This window comes from Amblyraja radiata, chromosome 6 (assembly GCF_010909765.2).
Source record: "Amblyraja radiata isolate CabotCenter1 chromosome 6, sAmbRad1.1.pri, whole genome shotgun sequence".
NCBI lineage: Eukaryota > Metazoa > Chordata > Chondrichthyes > Rajiformes > Rajidae > Amblyraja > Amblyraja radiata.
The window spans coordinates 29120274-29137082 of NC_045961.1; the positions used below are offsets into that span (position 1 = coordinate 29120274).

General features: G+C 42.9%; 1 protein-coding gene across 3 annotated transcripts in view; it reads left to right on the forward strand.

The window, feature by feature from the left end:
- The window catches only part of mre11 (MRE11 homolog, double strand break repair nuclease), a 78620-nt gene that overhangs the window by 41711 nt on the left and 20100 nt on the right, over positions 1–16809 (forward strand). For all 3 annotated transcript variants that reach the window (XM_033022405.1, XM_033022407.1, XM_033022406.1), the window contains exons 13-14: positions 9092–9154; positions 15078–15291. In XM_033022405.1, coding sequence (XP_032878296.1) covers positions 9092–9154; positions 15078–15291 — 277 coding nt within the window. The remainder of the gene's footprint in view (positions 1–9091; positions 9155–15077; positions 15292–16809) is intronic.

Here is a 16809-nt window from a genome sequence, read left to right on the forward strand (position 1 = left end):
TGGAAGCCAATAAACCATTGGAAGCCAATGACCAAATGCATCAAGGGCATGAATAGTTTTGAAGCATGGATGTTGGAAGGCTTCTGCAGATTAAGGTTCGAGATGTATAATGCTGTAAATTAAAATGTTCCTAATGTTAGAGAATGGTTTACAATTAAGTAATGCTAGAATTGCAAACAGTTTGAGCCCGAGGTGGTATATTGAGGAAAGTGGTTGTGATAAAGGTGCAGAATTCAGTCTGCTTATGACTTTATTTAGATGACATTGAAACTCATCCATGACAGAGTGCATTGGTTTTCATTTCTCAAAATTCTTTATAGTTTGGGAAGGAACTAATCATTTGTAAAATGTATGTAACAGAATGTTTGACAAGCAAGAATGGCGGACTTGGGAGAGGCAGGGCAAACAGTGTTCAGTTTGAAAGTGGAAGCTGACATCATGTTTGCAGATTACATTGTCATGGAGCCACACGAAGAGAAATGGCCATAAGGTAGATCCGTAGGGAGTTTGTGAGAAGTGTGTGAGGAAGAGATATATAAGGGGTTAGGGACTCTCCCGGGTAATGCAATGGAAATGAAAGCTAATTCTCAAGGTGCTCTGCCAGGAGTTGGATATATCAGAGTGGTACAAAGGTGCAGGGAAGAATTGTTCAAGTAGGTTAGTGCAATGTTTGCTCACTACTACCGAATTTAATATTCCTAAGTACCTCTTCCCACTAACTACAGGTGCACAACCTTTTATCCGAAGATCCAAATAACGAAAACCTCCGAATAGCGGACATTTTTTCGGTCCTTGAAGAAAAGTCCTTGAAAACGTTCACTGAGGGCAGCCCGCAGAGGTGACAGCGGAACCTCCGGTTGGTCCTCGAAGAAAGGGAAACTAAATCCCCATTCATAAAAGAGAAGGTGAGGGTATATTGCGCGGGAGGATTAATAATTGACAATATGCTGCTGCCTGCCCGCTGAGTTAAAAAGTTCCCACGGTAGACTCACGATACACTGTGTATCGTGAGTCTACCGTGGGAACTTTTTAACTCAGCGGGCAGGCAGCAGCAGATTGTCGCTCCCTTCAGTTTCACCCCACCTACACCCCTCTGCTTCCCCGCCATGTGTGTAACCCCTTCCCTCCCCTCTCCAGCTCCCCGCCCATTGCACCAGCGCGGGGGCTTTGCACTGTCTTCATGTCGGCGATACCAGCAGGTCAGTGCCAGTCACCGGAGACGTCAGGACCAACGGGACACCGACCCCCAGGCCCACTGCAAGCACGGAGATCCCAGAGACCCACAGCCAGCAGCAGCCCAGCCCCGTTCCAACTCCAGAGGAAAACTGCAAACTGGCCGGAGACGTCAGGACCAACAGGAACCCGCTCCCCGAGCTGCGCCCCCTCATCGGGACACCGACCCCCAGGCCCACTGCAAGCACGGAGATCCCAGAGACCCACAGCCAGCAGCAGCCCAGCCCCGTTCCAACTCCAGAGGAAAACTTCAAACTGGCCGGAGACGTCAGGACCACCAGAAGCCGTTCCCCGAGCTGCGCCCCCTCATCGGGACACCGACCTCCAGGCCCACTGCAAGCACGGAGATCTCAGAGACCCACAGCCAACAGCAGCCCAGCCCAGCCCCGCTCCAACTACAGAGGAACCTGGGTTGCGGATGACGGGGCGCAGCTCGGGGCGTCGTAGGGGCCCATCGGGGAGTGGGTTCCTGTTGGTCCTGACGTCTCCGGCCACCTGCCATCCTCCGGGAACTGTACCGCCCTTGCAGGAGAGTGGGGTTGTTTGCAGTTGCAGAGGGAGGGGGCAAGGGCGGTACAGTTCCCAGTCTCCGCTCCAGTCCAGGGGGGTGGCCGGAGACGTCAGGACCAACGGGACACCGACCCCCAGGCCCACTGCAAGCACGGAGATCCCAGAGACCCACAGCCAGCAGCAACTCCAGCCCAGCCCCGCTCCAACTCCAGAGGAACACGTAGGGGCAGAAGCTGATGGTGTGCAAGGTACGTCTTGTTCTTGGGGTGGCGGATGAGGGGGCGCAGCTCAGGCTGTGGGCAAACTGCCACTTGTCGCCGTAGCGGCCCATCTCGCGGTGACATGAGTGCGAGAGGTGATTCAATGCTGCGGGCACATTTACAAATTCAGGAATTCGTTCAACACACTGCATTTCATACAGACATTTATTCTGCAAGAAAAAACGACATTGAAGACTCAAACTCGCGACCGAGTAACTGCCGGGATCAAGGCGCAAACTCGCGACCTTGCGGATATGAGCCGAGCACTCTACCACTGAGCCAGCCATTAAAATCTACGCTAAAAAATTTTCATTCCGAAGGACGACAAATTCTGAATTACGAAAAGTGTCTGGTCCCAAGGCTTTCGGATAAAAGGTTGTGCACCTTGAAATTTCTGCGATGTTAACTTTTATACTTTTGCAGCAAAATGCCAGTTCAAAATTCATTTGTCATCTCCTTGTTTTTCATTGCTAATTCCCCAGTCTCATTTTCTACATGATCATCCATCAGTTTAACTTTTTCCACAACTATTGACATTTGTACTATCTGGTTTGTATTACTGCCTGATTGTATTTCATATTCTATTTTTGTCAGTCATTTAAAAAAAAAAGTTTGACACTACTTTTAAAGTTTTTAACTAACATAAAATCGTGGTTCCACCCATGGAATGTTTTGATTTTGGGTACCCTGAAAGATTCCCTTAAACATCTGTCACAGCATTGCAATTAACTGATTCTTTACACTAAAAAATGTAGTTCATTTTTCGTCATTGTCATTGAGTGATACAGCAAGAAAACAGGCCCTCGGTCCATCATCCATGCCGATCAAGATACCACATTCAGGCTGCTCGCATTTTCCCATGTTTGCCCCAATATTCCTACAAATCTTTCCTATCCATGTACATGTCCAAGTGCCTTTGAAAAGTTGCTATAATACCTGCCATCCACCACCACCTCTGACAGCTCATTCCATATACCCACTACCTGAGTGAAACCGTTGCCTCCTGTTAAATCTTGCCTCTCATCCTGAACCCATGTCCTCTGGTTTTCGATTCCCTTACACTGGGTAGAGGAATGATCGTGCTATCACCCTATTAATTCCCCTCATGATTTCATGCACATCTGTACGATCACCCCTCAGCCTCCTGCACTCCAAGGAATAACCACCTTCCCAACCTCTCCTGACAGCTCAGGCCCTCAGGTCCTGGCAACATCTTCAGAAATCTTCCCAGCTTATTGACATAAAACAATAATGACATTAGTGAGTTATTTTTATGCCCACAATTGTCCTTATTTAAGTTTAAAATACCATTCTTAGTCTTCTCTCCCACAAGCCAAATGATACCTACACGAAGAGGTCATTGATTAATTGTGTTGCTCTGCAAGATTCTACGATGTTCGGACTGTTCTATCTATCATTGGTTCAAAATGCTCAAATACTCAAAATCTGTCAAGTGGAACATAACATAGGACAATGTGTATGTTCCTAGTTACTATCTAGTGGCTCTGCTGTGCACTCACTTAAGCAAATTTTGAAAGAAAACAGGACAAGAATCAAATGCGATGTCCATGATCAGAAAGTTAACCATCACTCCAGAATCTCACAGGAAGAATAATCACTGAGGGAAATTGTGTAGTAATCCTAAAATGCCAATAGATGATGCAAGTGAGCTTTATAACTCTGGTAAAACAAGGTTTAAGTTAATTTGCTTGTGACCACTTGTATTTCTGTTTCAAGAGACTACAGCAGTACTTGGTGGCACATGGACATAAGTATTACATTATGTATGTGATTAACAATAAATTGGCATATCATCCAATTAAATTTGCATTAAAAAAAAATCCAGCAGACTGTTTGATATGAGAGCCTCCAGCAAATCTTACTCCTGAGACATATAATGCCTGCATTCACCATATTTGGGTGGAGTGGAACAAGAATGAACCTGAATCGCTACACTATGCAGGGAAAATAGAACATTTAGTTTAGTTCAGTTTATTCTGGCCATGTGTATCGAGGTACAGTGAAAAGCTTTTTTCTTGTGTTCTATCCAGTCAATGAGAAGACTGCTGCACATGATTACAATCAAGCCATGCACAGTGTACAGACACAGGATGAAGGGCATAACATTTAATGCAAGATAAAGTCGATTAAACATAGTTCAAAGGTTTCCAATGAGATAGATGGTAAGTTGGAACCACATTCTAGCTGGTGAGAGGACGGTTCAGTTGCCTGATATCAGCTGGGAAGAAACTGTCTCTGAATGTGGAAGGTATGCGTTTTCAAATTTCTGTACCTCTTGCCTGATGGGAGAGGTGATAAGAGGGAGTTTCTGCGGTGAGATTGGTCCTTGATTATGCTGGTGGCCTTGCCAAGGCAGCGTGACTTTTGTAAGCAGGTTATGTTGAAGCCACCATGGTTCCGCCTGATCCCGGGGAGCCGCTCGCCGCGGGAATGTCCAGGAGAGCAGCACGAGCAGAACAACCATGGCGCCGACGACCAGAACGACGACCGAAGATTGAAACTTGCCCCGGTAGGCCCGACGCCCCGCAGGCCTCCCAGGAGACTGCGGTGAAGCCGGGCGGCGAGACCTGCCTGGGCTGAAGGAGCCTCGGTGGCGGCAGCGGGTACCTCGGTGGCGGCAACGGGAGTCTGTGCCGGTGGGGCCTCGCAGTTGATGAGCGCAAGGGAGGAGGGGAAGACAATGGAGGACCTGGTGTGAGGGGACCGCTGTGAAGACAATGGAGGACCTGGTGTGAGGGGGAGCGGCTGTGAGGGACAGTGGGAGAACAAAGGGCGACCCGCTGTGGAGGGGGGGGGGGCACTACAGTGATCTCAATGCAAGCATTTGAAGTTCAAATGATTAACAGCTATAATTGTGATAACTATACAGTTAAAGACAGAACTAATTGTTATGTAGGTTAAGGTTGTAACATTCTTTAAAAAGATGCAGTTGCTCCTGAGTTGTAAGAAAAGAAAATGCCTGGAGTACAAGAAAGAAGGCAAAATAGTGGAGGACAATAGCTGAGAAGTTTTACTCCTGTTATACTTCAAGTCATGCTCAGGCCAATATGCATGAAAATAACTGATATTAACTATCTTGAGTAAGATCCCTGGGACAGGTGGACCTGGAAGGCACTCTTTTTTCCTATTTGAACACCCTCGCCTCTCTGTCCAATGATATCTTGGTACATCTGTAGATTGGTTACTTCTTACGAACCAATTGTTGTGCTCTAATAGTAGAAGCTCCGCCTACTATGTGTGTTTATATTATCAGAATTTAGTTCATATGCTTAGTCTGAGTATTTGTTAAGCTTGCTGTAACACCATGTTGAAGTATACTGTGAGTAGATTTAAAAAAACATGTTGTACCCTGAAGTGCGTATGACTGGCGTTATTACATGGTGTAAAAAAGTGGTTTCCTGCCCACTCAGTTTTTAATTTTGTCGGGTTTTATTTTTCCAACCTGCTTTATGTGTTTGTTATCTCTGTCATGGCAAACTCGCCTCGCCGTCCAAGTCCTTTGGTCTTTGACCGACATTGCTGTACGATGGCGCCTCTTCGAGCGCGACCACAACCACTACGCTCGTATTGCTCATCGCAACGATCCGCCAGAGGTTCGTGCTTCTGTACTCTTAAATCTTGCTGGCCTTGAAGCAATGAAGCGTGCAGAGCGTTTTAATTATGCGCCTGCTGTTTCAGACCACACCAATCAGATTGCGGTGCCTGCAGAAACAATTGACGACCCTGCAGTTTTACTCGCTAAGTTCAGACAGCTATGTGACCTGAGAGCCAACTTGATAATTGAACGCGCCAGGTTTTTTGCTCGTTTCCAGCAACAAGATGAGCCGATTGAAAGTTTTCTGAGTGATTTGAAACACATGGCTTCATGATGCCGCTTCAGAGATTTATGTGACGAATTAATCCGTGACAAACTTGTAGAAGGTTTACTCAGTGACAAAGTGCAAGATGAATTGCTCAGGAACACAGAACTGACTTGGAATCAAGCCGAGCATGCATGTAGAATCGTTGAAATAAATGCTTCTCACACAAGATCTGTAAGCTCTGGGCAACGTTCCTAGTAGGGTGTTAATATTGCCGATACCTCCTATCGTAAGAAGCCTCCACAGCCTTCCCCTCCCTGACAGCCTCAAAGGTATATTGCTCGGTGCCCTAACTGTAACAACGCCCATGCTCCAGGTCAGGAATCTGCGCCGCCTATGGAAAAATTTGCCACTACTGTACAAAGTTTAACCAGATCATGAAATGTTGCCGTTCTCGTGCGACCAGTTCTTTCCCAAGACCAAATGTGCACCTGTCAAAACAAGAACCTATTGATAACGAGTACCAAGAGCTGGACACGCCATCCCCCGCTCTCCTCTCTGCAAGCCAAGATAACAGTTCAGACATTCAGTCCCTCCTCCCTTCCACTGACAAGCAGCTCGACCTTGAAGTCACCCTGATTATCAACAACAAAATTGCGCTTGCCAAGATTGATACAGGAGCTAAATGCAATGCCCTGTCCGTTTCTGAATTTAAACGGATACGTAATGCTGAGCATGTTTAAAAAACTACGGCCACGTTACCCACTTGGAGAAACTGAATTGAACTGCATCGTCGACTCGCAGTCTCACACACTCAAGTTTTTATAGTTCGAGGGGAATCGGCAACTTGAGCGCCCAGGAGCAGAAAAGACTACAAAAAGTAGTTAACACTGCCCAGTCCATCATCGGCTCTGACCTCTCTACTATCGAGGGGATCTATCGGACAGTCGCTGCCTCAAAAGGCAGGCAGCATCATCAAGGACCCACACCATCCTGGCCACACACTCATCTCCCCGTTACCTTCAGGTAGAAGGTACAGGAGCCTGAAGACTGCAACGTCCAGGTTCAGAAATAGCCGCTTCCCCACAGCCTTCAGGCTATTAAACTCAACTCAAACAAAACTCTGAACATTAATAGACCATTATCTGTTTATTTGCACTTTATCTGTTTATTTATTCATGTATATTTATATAATGGTATATGGACACACTGATCTGTTCTGTATTCATGCCGACTATATTCTGTTGTGCTGAAGCAAAGTAAGAATTTCATTGTCCTATCTGGGACACATGACATAAACTCTCTTGAATCTTGAATCTTGCTTGGTATCAATGCATGCCATGATCTAGGCCTAGTCTCCTTTGGGCCTGCTGTCCATCAAGTCTCTCACACTGAGGGCTCCACTCTGCAGATACTCTCATAATACAAAGAACTGTTTGACGACAAGCTTGGAAAGCTGCCCCTCAAATCAATATCGCCGTTGATCCCAATATCACTCCTGTGGTCCGAGCTCCACACCTTATTCCGCTTGCCAAGCGCGACAGAGTACACAATGAGCCACAGCGGGTGGTGTCCCTGGGTGTCATAGCTACGGTTACTGACCCATCTAACTGGGTTTCCACCATGGTGGTTGCAACAAAGAAAAACAAGGAAGAAATCCAAATCTGCATCAACCCCAGAGAACTAAACACAGCGATCAAATGGCCACACTACCCGATGCGAATGGTAGAGGAAGTTGCTGCTCAGATAGGCAGTTCATTTGTGTTCTCCGTTCTGACGTGCGTATGAATGCAAATATTACAATATCTATGAATAAGACTTAAGGGCCTGTCCCACTTGGACGACCTAATCCACGAGTTTAGAAGACCCTAGACGAGTTGGAAACAAATGTCAAGGTCATATTGACTCGCCAAAGTAAAATACCTCATACAACCTCCTACGACTATGTCTACGACTTCCTACAACTATATCTACGACCTCCTACGATTATGTCTACGACCTCCTACGACCCCCCTCGACCTCAGTCTTCCACACCTAAGACCAACAACGACTAGCTACGAGTGGGAAATGATCACATGGTGAAATTATGTCATGTTTGCTTTTTTTTTTTTCTCGGGCCAGTTACCTACCTACAACTATCTATGACTACCTACGACTGCCATCACAACCTACCTACGACCTACCTACGAGTAAAAAGTATAAATGTTTTCCATGCCGACCGTTTTTTTTTTCTCGTGGACATTTTTTATCAGGCTGGAAAAAACGCCACGACCTACTTGAGGCCACGAGTACTCAGAGACCACTCACGAGCATGAGGAAGAGTTACGAAGACCTCCTAAGACCTTGTGGCAACCATGCTGCGAGTATGAGTCAAGGGCAAACTCGGCAAATGTCGCCAATTAGGCCGTGAAAGTGGAACACAGGCTTTAATAGGCAATTGAAAGTCCTGAAAGGTCTTTGGTTTCTTGCAACCATACTTCCCAGTTTCCTCTGGAATTGCACTCCTCTCCTGGTGATGCATTTTTTGCTCGGGTTTCTCCCTACCTCCCCCCTCCACATTCTAATCCTTCGTATTCCCAATCTTCTCTCTGTCACTCTGATCTCTCACCATCTTCCTCTAATTTATTTTCACCTCGACACGGAACATTGCACTCACCAGCGATTCCCCCTGACACCAGTCATCTCCTTTCCCCTTTGGGTGTCTCATCTTTCCAGCTGGTTCTGATGTCTTTTCTTCCCAACTATCCCTATTCTTTGCCTACTGTTCTCACTGTGATCTCTAATTTCTCCAATGGTGAGAGACTGAAAAAGGACAGATTTTGATGTTGATTGCAAATGCAAGCCCTATTCTAATACTGGAACTTTAAGGGCCACTAAACTGATATGAATGTGCAGTACATGTTCAGTGATTGAATTCAATTAGATTTGATGTTTGTAGTGGAATAGGTGAGAAGTTGGATAGGAACGAACTAGAGGGGTATGGGCCAAATGCAGGCCAATGGGACTAGCTCAGAATGCCAACTTGATCAGTATTGACAAGTTGGGCCATATACTTGTTTCCATGCTGTTTCGTTCTATGATTCTAAATTTATTAGAATGATAAACCTGAAAAATTAAATATTTAAAGTGACTATCTTTCAGCTGGTTAATACTTGATTATAGTGTTAAGAGAACATCATGTGGTCTGGTTATTGTGGTCTATAGGGAAGACGTGTACTTTGTAATTTATCACATATACTGATCATGTCTGATTATTTTAACTTTCAGGTACGGCAATTTCGTGAAATACGAAGAAAAAACATAGCAGAAGAAGATGAAGAGGTTAAAGAAGTATGTATTGTATTTTTATGTTTCTATTAAACCTTTTCTAGTTTTAAATAACGTGTGGCCCAATTTTCACTCCCTGTTTCTGAACTTGCGCAATGCGATATAACTCACTCGAGTAATTTTTCTCTCTAAACTGCGCACGTGTCCAGATTTTACAATGGTACTGTTTTGCTGTCCTGCGAATTTACAGGTCCAAATCTAATCCATGTATACCCAGAGACCTCTGTAGTAATCACATTTATTGCTAGATGAGATTATTGTCCAAAATCCCTCTTTTGTTTGAGTTATGCATGCACACTTTCCCTGGTCCCTGGTGTCATAAGTGGAACCAGCACGGAAATAGTTTCCTCAATCCACTATGTTCGTGCCACCCTCCTCCTTTTTCCTCTTATCTTTACTGATCCTCACTTTTTTATTTGTGCAGATTTGATCCAAGGTCTTGCGATTTTTAAATACTTGCCCGCCTCTTTTTAAATATAAATATTTCTGGTCCCCTCTGAACATACAGTGCCATACTTAATGTTTGGGACAAAGACCCATCATTTATTTATTTGTCTCTGTACTCCACAATTTGAGATTTGAAATAGAAAAAAAAATCATGGTTAAAGTGCACATTGTCAGATATTATTTAGGGGTATTTTTTATACATTTTGGTTTCACCATGTTGAAATTACAGCTGTGTTTATACATAGTCCCCCTATTTCAGGGCACCATCATATTTGGGACACATAGCTTCTCAGGTGTTTGTAATTGTTCAGATGTGTTTAAATACCTCTTTAATGCAGGTGTAAGAGAGCTCTCAGCACCTAGTCTTTCCTCCACTCTTTCCATCATCTTTGGAAATTTTTATTGCTGTTTATCAACGTGAGGACCAAAGTTGTGCCAATGAAAGTCAAAGAAGCCATTATGAGACTGAGAAACAAGAATAAAACAGTTAGAAACATCAGCCAAACCTTACGCTTACCAAAATCAACTGTTTGGAACATCATTAAGAAGAAAGAGAGCACTGGTGAGCTTACTAATCACAAATAGACTGGCAGGCCAAGGAAGATCTCCACAGATGATGACAGAAGAATTCTCTCTATAATAAAGAAAAATCTCCAAACACCGGTCCGACAGATCAGAAACACTCTTCAGGAGTCAGGTGTAGATTTGTCAATGACCACTGTCCGCAGAAAACTTAATGAACAGAAATACAGAGGCTACAATGCAAATTGCAAACCACTGGTTAGCTGCAAAAATAGGATGGCCCAGTTACAGTTTGCCAAGAAGTACTTAAAAGAGCAACCACAGTTCTGTAAAAAGATCTTGTGGACAGATGAGACGAAGATTAACTTATATTAGAGTGATGGCAAGAGCAAAGTATTGAGGAGAGAAGGAACTGCCCAAGATCCAAAGCATACCACCTCTGTGAAACACGGTGGTGGGGGTGTTATGGCCTGGGCATGTATGGCTGCTGAAGGTACTGGCTCACTTATCTTCATTGATGATACAACTGCTGATGGTAGTAGCATAATGAATTCTGAAGTGTATAGGCACATTCTATCTGCTCAAGTTCAAACAACTGCCTCAATATTCATTGGCCAGCGGTTCATTAAACTGCAAGACAATGATTCCAAACATACTGCTGAAGCAACAAAGGAGTTTTTCAAAGCTAAAAAATGGTAAATTCTTGATTTGCCAAGTCAATCACCCGATCTGAACCCAATTGAGCATGCCTTGTATATGCTGAAGAGAAAACTGAAGGGGACTAGCCCTCAAAACAAGCATAAGTTAAAGATGGCTGCAATACAGGCCTGGCAGAGCATCACCAGAGAAGATACCCAGTAACTGGTGATGTCAATGAATCACAGACTTCAAGCAGTCATTGCATGCAAAGGATATGCAACAAAATACTAAACATAACTACTTTCATTTACATGACATTGCTGTGTCCCAAACATTATGGTGCCCTGAAATGGGGGAACTATGTATAAACACTGCTGTAATTTCTACATGGTGAAACCAAAATGCATGAAAATCTTCTTCTTCTTAAACCCTTTGCTCCTCTAGGGAGCATAGTCCATTGATAAATGTCCTCCACCTCACTCGGTTGTTGGCAGTTCTTTCGAGATCTCCCCAGTCGAGCTCACTCTCAGACATTTCTGTCTGGACACCTCTTCTCCAGCTGTTCCTGGGGCGACCTCTTTTCCTTTATCCATAGGGGTTCCATTTCAGGGCTTGCCGGGTGATGCTTGTGACAGGTTTCCTGAGGGTGTGTCCAATCCAACTCCATTTTCTCCTTCGAATTTGTAAGCCAATGGGCTCCTGGCTTGTTCTTTTCCACAGGTCCACATTGCTTACTTTGTCTCTCCACCAGATGTTAAGTATTCTCCTAAGGCAGGTGTTAATGAATGTTTGCAGCCTGATTGCAGTGTGTTGATTGTTAACACAGCTCTCAGCAAACATCTCGCCACTTTCATTCATTTTCCCCACTCCATGCTTTCCCATTATTGCCTCATATCCCTCGTTTTGACCTCCAACCTTAGCGTTAAAGTCACCCATCAGGATAATGAGGTCTCTGCCTCCAATACTACCAAGTAGATGGTTCAAGCTGTCATAGAACCTGCCTTTGACCACATCCTCTGCATCGTTGGTGGGTGCATAACATTGGATTATGTGGGCTTTGACTCTTGTTGTTGGTTTTGAAGGTTGCAGAGATGAGCCAAGGGCTGATGGGTTCCCATGCTGTTAGAGCCTTTCTAGTATCCTTCGTCATCATAATGGCCACTCCCTCTGTATGCTTCGCTCCCTCCTCTTCCTGTCCGGAGTAGGTAATGGACTGCCTGCTGACCATTTTGATCTCCCCTGACTGTCCATCTTGTTTCAGCCAAGCCCAAGACTAAGAGATTGTAGCACACCATTTTGTTGGCAATTGTGGCAGTCTTACCAACCTGGAACATGGTTAGGATGTTCCATGTCCCCACAATGATGGATTTCTTTGGCGTCAGAAGGTGTGTCAGCTTCCCAGCGCTCTTGCGGATTTGGTTGGGGAGCATGATGCTCACAGTCGTTTACCCAGAGTAGAGGATTCTAAAACTAGAGTGCATATGCTAGTGTAAGAGGGGAGAGATTTAAGAGGGACCTCAAGCAACTTTTTCATTCACAGGGTAATTCCTATCTGGAATGAGCTGACAGAGAAGCTATCACAGCAGACACAATTACAAACATCAAACGACATTTGGACTGATCTAAAGATAGGAAGAGTTTAGAGGGATATGGGCTAAACACAAGTACATTGGGCTAGCCCAGAATGCCAACTTGATCAGTGTGGACAAATTGGGCGGAAGGACCTGTTTCCATGCTGTATAGATACCTCTACGACTCTACACCTGAGAGTGGGCAAGAAGTGGCAATGAGCTTTTCACTGGATTTCATCACAACTTTGCCAGATCTTTCTTTGAGTTTTCCATGTCCAACAAAATAATGATCAAGGTTTCGAAGAGATTTTATAGCTGAAATACAGTGTCTCAGTTGTTTATTATCAGTGATATACAGGTTTCTACAATTTAGCACAAAGCCCCTGTCTCTTGCTCCAGAATGATTGGAGCAGGTAGATAAATTGTTCACCAGAAAGGAGATTGTGGAGGTCCTCCTTAATTGTGGAGAATATGTTGTCCAAATTTCCACTGCATGGATGTATGGTGTTAGAATACATTATAAGATGTAGTATTGCCAGCATTGATTGTTTGCATTTAGTCTGTAACATTAGAAACATAGAAAAAATAGGTGCAGGAGTAGGCCATTCGGCCCTTCAACCCTTCAATATGATCATGGCTGATCATCTAACATTAGTACCCTGTTCCTGCTTTTTCCCCATATCCATTGATTCCTTTAGACCTAAGAGCTAAATCTAACACTGTTGGGTTTCGGCCCGAAATGTTGCCTATTTCCTTCGCTCCATAGATGCTGCCTCACCCGCTGAGTTTCTCCAGCTTTTTTGTGTACCTACTGTTGGGTTATTGTTTGTTAGCAGCAGTATTGGATTTTAACACTGAGTCTATGTGAAACCTGGTAAATTGGTATACATATCTCAGAGGATATGTATATGTTTGGCCATTTTATTGCAGAAATATTGAAAACAGCAAAAGGCCATGCCATAATAGTAGGTATGTTGCAAAGCCTACCTGAAGCGTCTTTGAAAATCTGCCACTGCGGGTGTGCGCGATTTTGGCGCCGTTTAGAGGGGGCGGGTTTAAAACGCGATTTTCTCTAGGCTGTTCAAATCGAAGATGTTCAGCCTAGTTAATTATTAACGAAAAATCGCTGGAAGACCCCGTCGCAAAAGCTATTATTAGGTTTAAAGGCCTTGAATAATAGTTATAGTAGTTTAAAAATCAATCTCTAAACCCGCGACCGCCAGCAACCGCAGGGTCTCATAAAGCAAACCACAGAAGGTAGGTTGTATATTTTTACATTAAAAAGGGCTTCTAAAGATCCCTTTATACAAAGTTTAATATTGCGAGTAGCTCATTTTGGGCCCATTATATCGCGCAGTATTTTTCTGGGCATTTGGGGCACAAATCTACCGCAATATGAACGTTCTAAACCAGCGCGTTCCACAGAGACCCACTGGAAAGCTGATTTAAATGGGCATTTATTTACAGCAATTGAACACTGAATTCCTTCCATTTGGCCTATAAATTAATGTAAATGAGATTTAAAAATCATGTTTTATTGTGAATTATTTGTGAATATTATTTGGACATTTAGGCTATTTAAAAATGTTAATCATTTATTAAGAAATGGATAGATGTTTAGATCTAGTAATTGAAGTCTGAAATTAGCTACAATTAGGTAACTAACTAATTATATGCTTTAATTTCAGGTCATCCAAGTAAGATTATTTTATATTTGTTTCAGAATGCTTCAATCTATGATAACTGAAAATTTCATTCAGTTCTCTTAATTTTTAAGAAAGTTATGGGCTTTTGACTGTTCACGATCACAACTTTTTTGTTATGTCCATAGAAAATCAATAGGGAACAAGATGCTCATTTCCGAGTATGAAAATGGCCATAACTTTTTAAATACTTGAGATATGAAAGTGAATTAGGTGTCAAATTAAACTTATTTTTATGCTTTATCTGATGGGATAAATTACAGACTTGATTTTTAAAATCTCAAAATTTTGTAACATTGCTAATAATAGCAACTTAATAGATTTTCCATGCTTTAGTTGCACAAAAACAAGATAAAATTGGTTAAAAAAAAATACATAAGCATTCTTTGAAACGTTCCTTTTAAAATGTAATATGAACTATGTTCTATAAGTATAAAGATTTGGAATGGTATCATTCATTTTAACTTTAGTGGAGAAAGTGTAGCTGTAATATGATCCTAGAGATTATCATATTGAGGTGGACTATGTTAATCTTGTTTGTTTGGTTTCAAATTATTGGTGGAGGAACAAAAAGTCAGCATGTAGAGGTTTAGATTATTAGATGATACAAATTCTCTTGTCAATGATTTGTTCCTCAATTGGCCAGATTTTTCAAAAGAGTAAATCTTCTTGCACCATTCAAATGAATGGTGGTATTCTTTTATGTCTTAACAATGTCATCCTCTGGATTATATAGTTGCTCTAACTGCCCATTTTGAAACATTAATTTGCAAGCATTTATTTATCTTTTCTTACTGTCATTTCTAATCACCCGGTTCAAAATTATAACAATGCAAACAATTATTTGAATTGTGATCAAGAATGCTACTTGCCTTAGTTCGCAGTAAACCATGATCCAAAGTTGACAAATAGGCTCCCTTAAATTATTTTCTAATGGAATTTGATGTAAATAAAGCAGTCATTACATACTTGATTATTTCTTGTTTAATGTCACTGTAATAAATATTTTTTCTGATTGGCTCTACTTTTCTCCACAAATGTAAGGCAATTACCCGAGCTAGGGCACATAGAGCTGAAGGGAAAGGAGTCTCGTCATTGGTTAGTGATGATGACATGGATTGCATGGACAGTATTGATGAAAGAAATGCAGACTCGGATGAAAATACATCACTCCCTACCAGAGGGCGAGGAAGAGGAAGGGGTAGTTCCCGAAGCCAGAGTTCTTCCACTGGAAGAGGAGGATCGAGAAGAGCGGGCAGTAAGTATTGTTTGCATTTTTTTAAATGTCACAAAATTGTTAGGTAAGAGAAAGGCCAGCTAGCCCATCAAACCAGACACGACTAAGTAGCTGGCAGCACCATCATTGTCAAAAACCTCTCAATCTCTCAGTCATGTGGTCTTATGGGAGATTAAAAAGTGAAAATGTATCCAGAGAATTCCTCTCTGAGCTAATCGAAATCACTCCAGGTAATAAGTTGGACCAAACATCATTTAATTGACACAAAAGTTTAGGAATTAGAGATACAAGAGACTGCAGATGCTGTAATCTTGAGCAAGAAGCAAGGTGATTTGGTTGGTTTATTTTTGTCACGTGTTCTGAGATACACTTTAAAAAAATGTTATCTGCTGTGCCATCCACAAGTACAATCAAACTTTTCATGAGTACAAGAGTGCAAAAAGGGAAAGGAAACAGAGTGCAGAATACAGTGTTACAGCTGCAGAAAAAGAGCAGAAAAAGAAAAAATGCAGAGGCCACGGTGAGGGAGATTGGGAGATAGGGAATACATTCGAGGGTTATGAGAGGTCCGTTCAAGAGATTGATAACAGTGAGGAAGAAGCTGTTATTCAACCTGGTGGTACGTGTATCTTTAGCCCAACAGGGATTTGACATGAATGCTGCAGAATTACACCTGGGATTGGACATCGCAATTCATCCATAATTGCTGGTTGGGGAATACACATATTGTCTTCTTTGGTATACGGTCCGATACACACTTGCTGCTAAACTCTGATAGCAGCGGCATATTCATGTAGGTTAGCCACAGATTCCTTGAATATGGACCCATCCTCAACTCAAAACAGTCACGAAGGGTATCGTGTTTTCCTCGGTCCAGCACAACACAATTTTCTGTACCAGATCCTCATACTTCAGTTTTTGCATGAAGGCAGGAAGTGGACGCATGGCGAGGTGATTAGATTTACCAAAGTGCAGTCTGGGAATGGTGCGATATGCTTTGTTGATGGTTGTGTAGCAGTGGTTGTGGGTGTTGAGGCCTCTGGTTGAGTAGGAGACCTGCTAACAGTATTTTAGCTGCATGTGCTTGAGGTTGGCCTGATTAATGTACCCAGCTATTATGAACAAGGCACCTGGGTACTTCATTACAAGGCTATTGGTGACTGTAAAATGTTAATTATAATCAATAAATTATTTTTTATTTGAAGACGATCATACAAACATATTTCTTTCAGCCCTTTCGGAGCATTATGAGTCATTTTCCATTGAGACGGCACACTATTCTTCACACCTTTGGCAAAGTGCAGTGAAAATCCTTCAGAGACAGTGGTCTTTGGAACAGACAAGCAGCTGGCAACCTTTTCCCTTCCAGCATGATCACCCATCACCTTTACCCACCTACCTTGAAATCTAACCCTCAGTTGTGATTTTTAACAAGTTAGTTGATTATAATTTACATTCCAAACTAATCAGAAATGTTCACAGTAAAAAAAAGATAACCTGAATGCCTAACTGTCAACGTATATATTCAGTCATAATTTG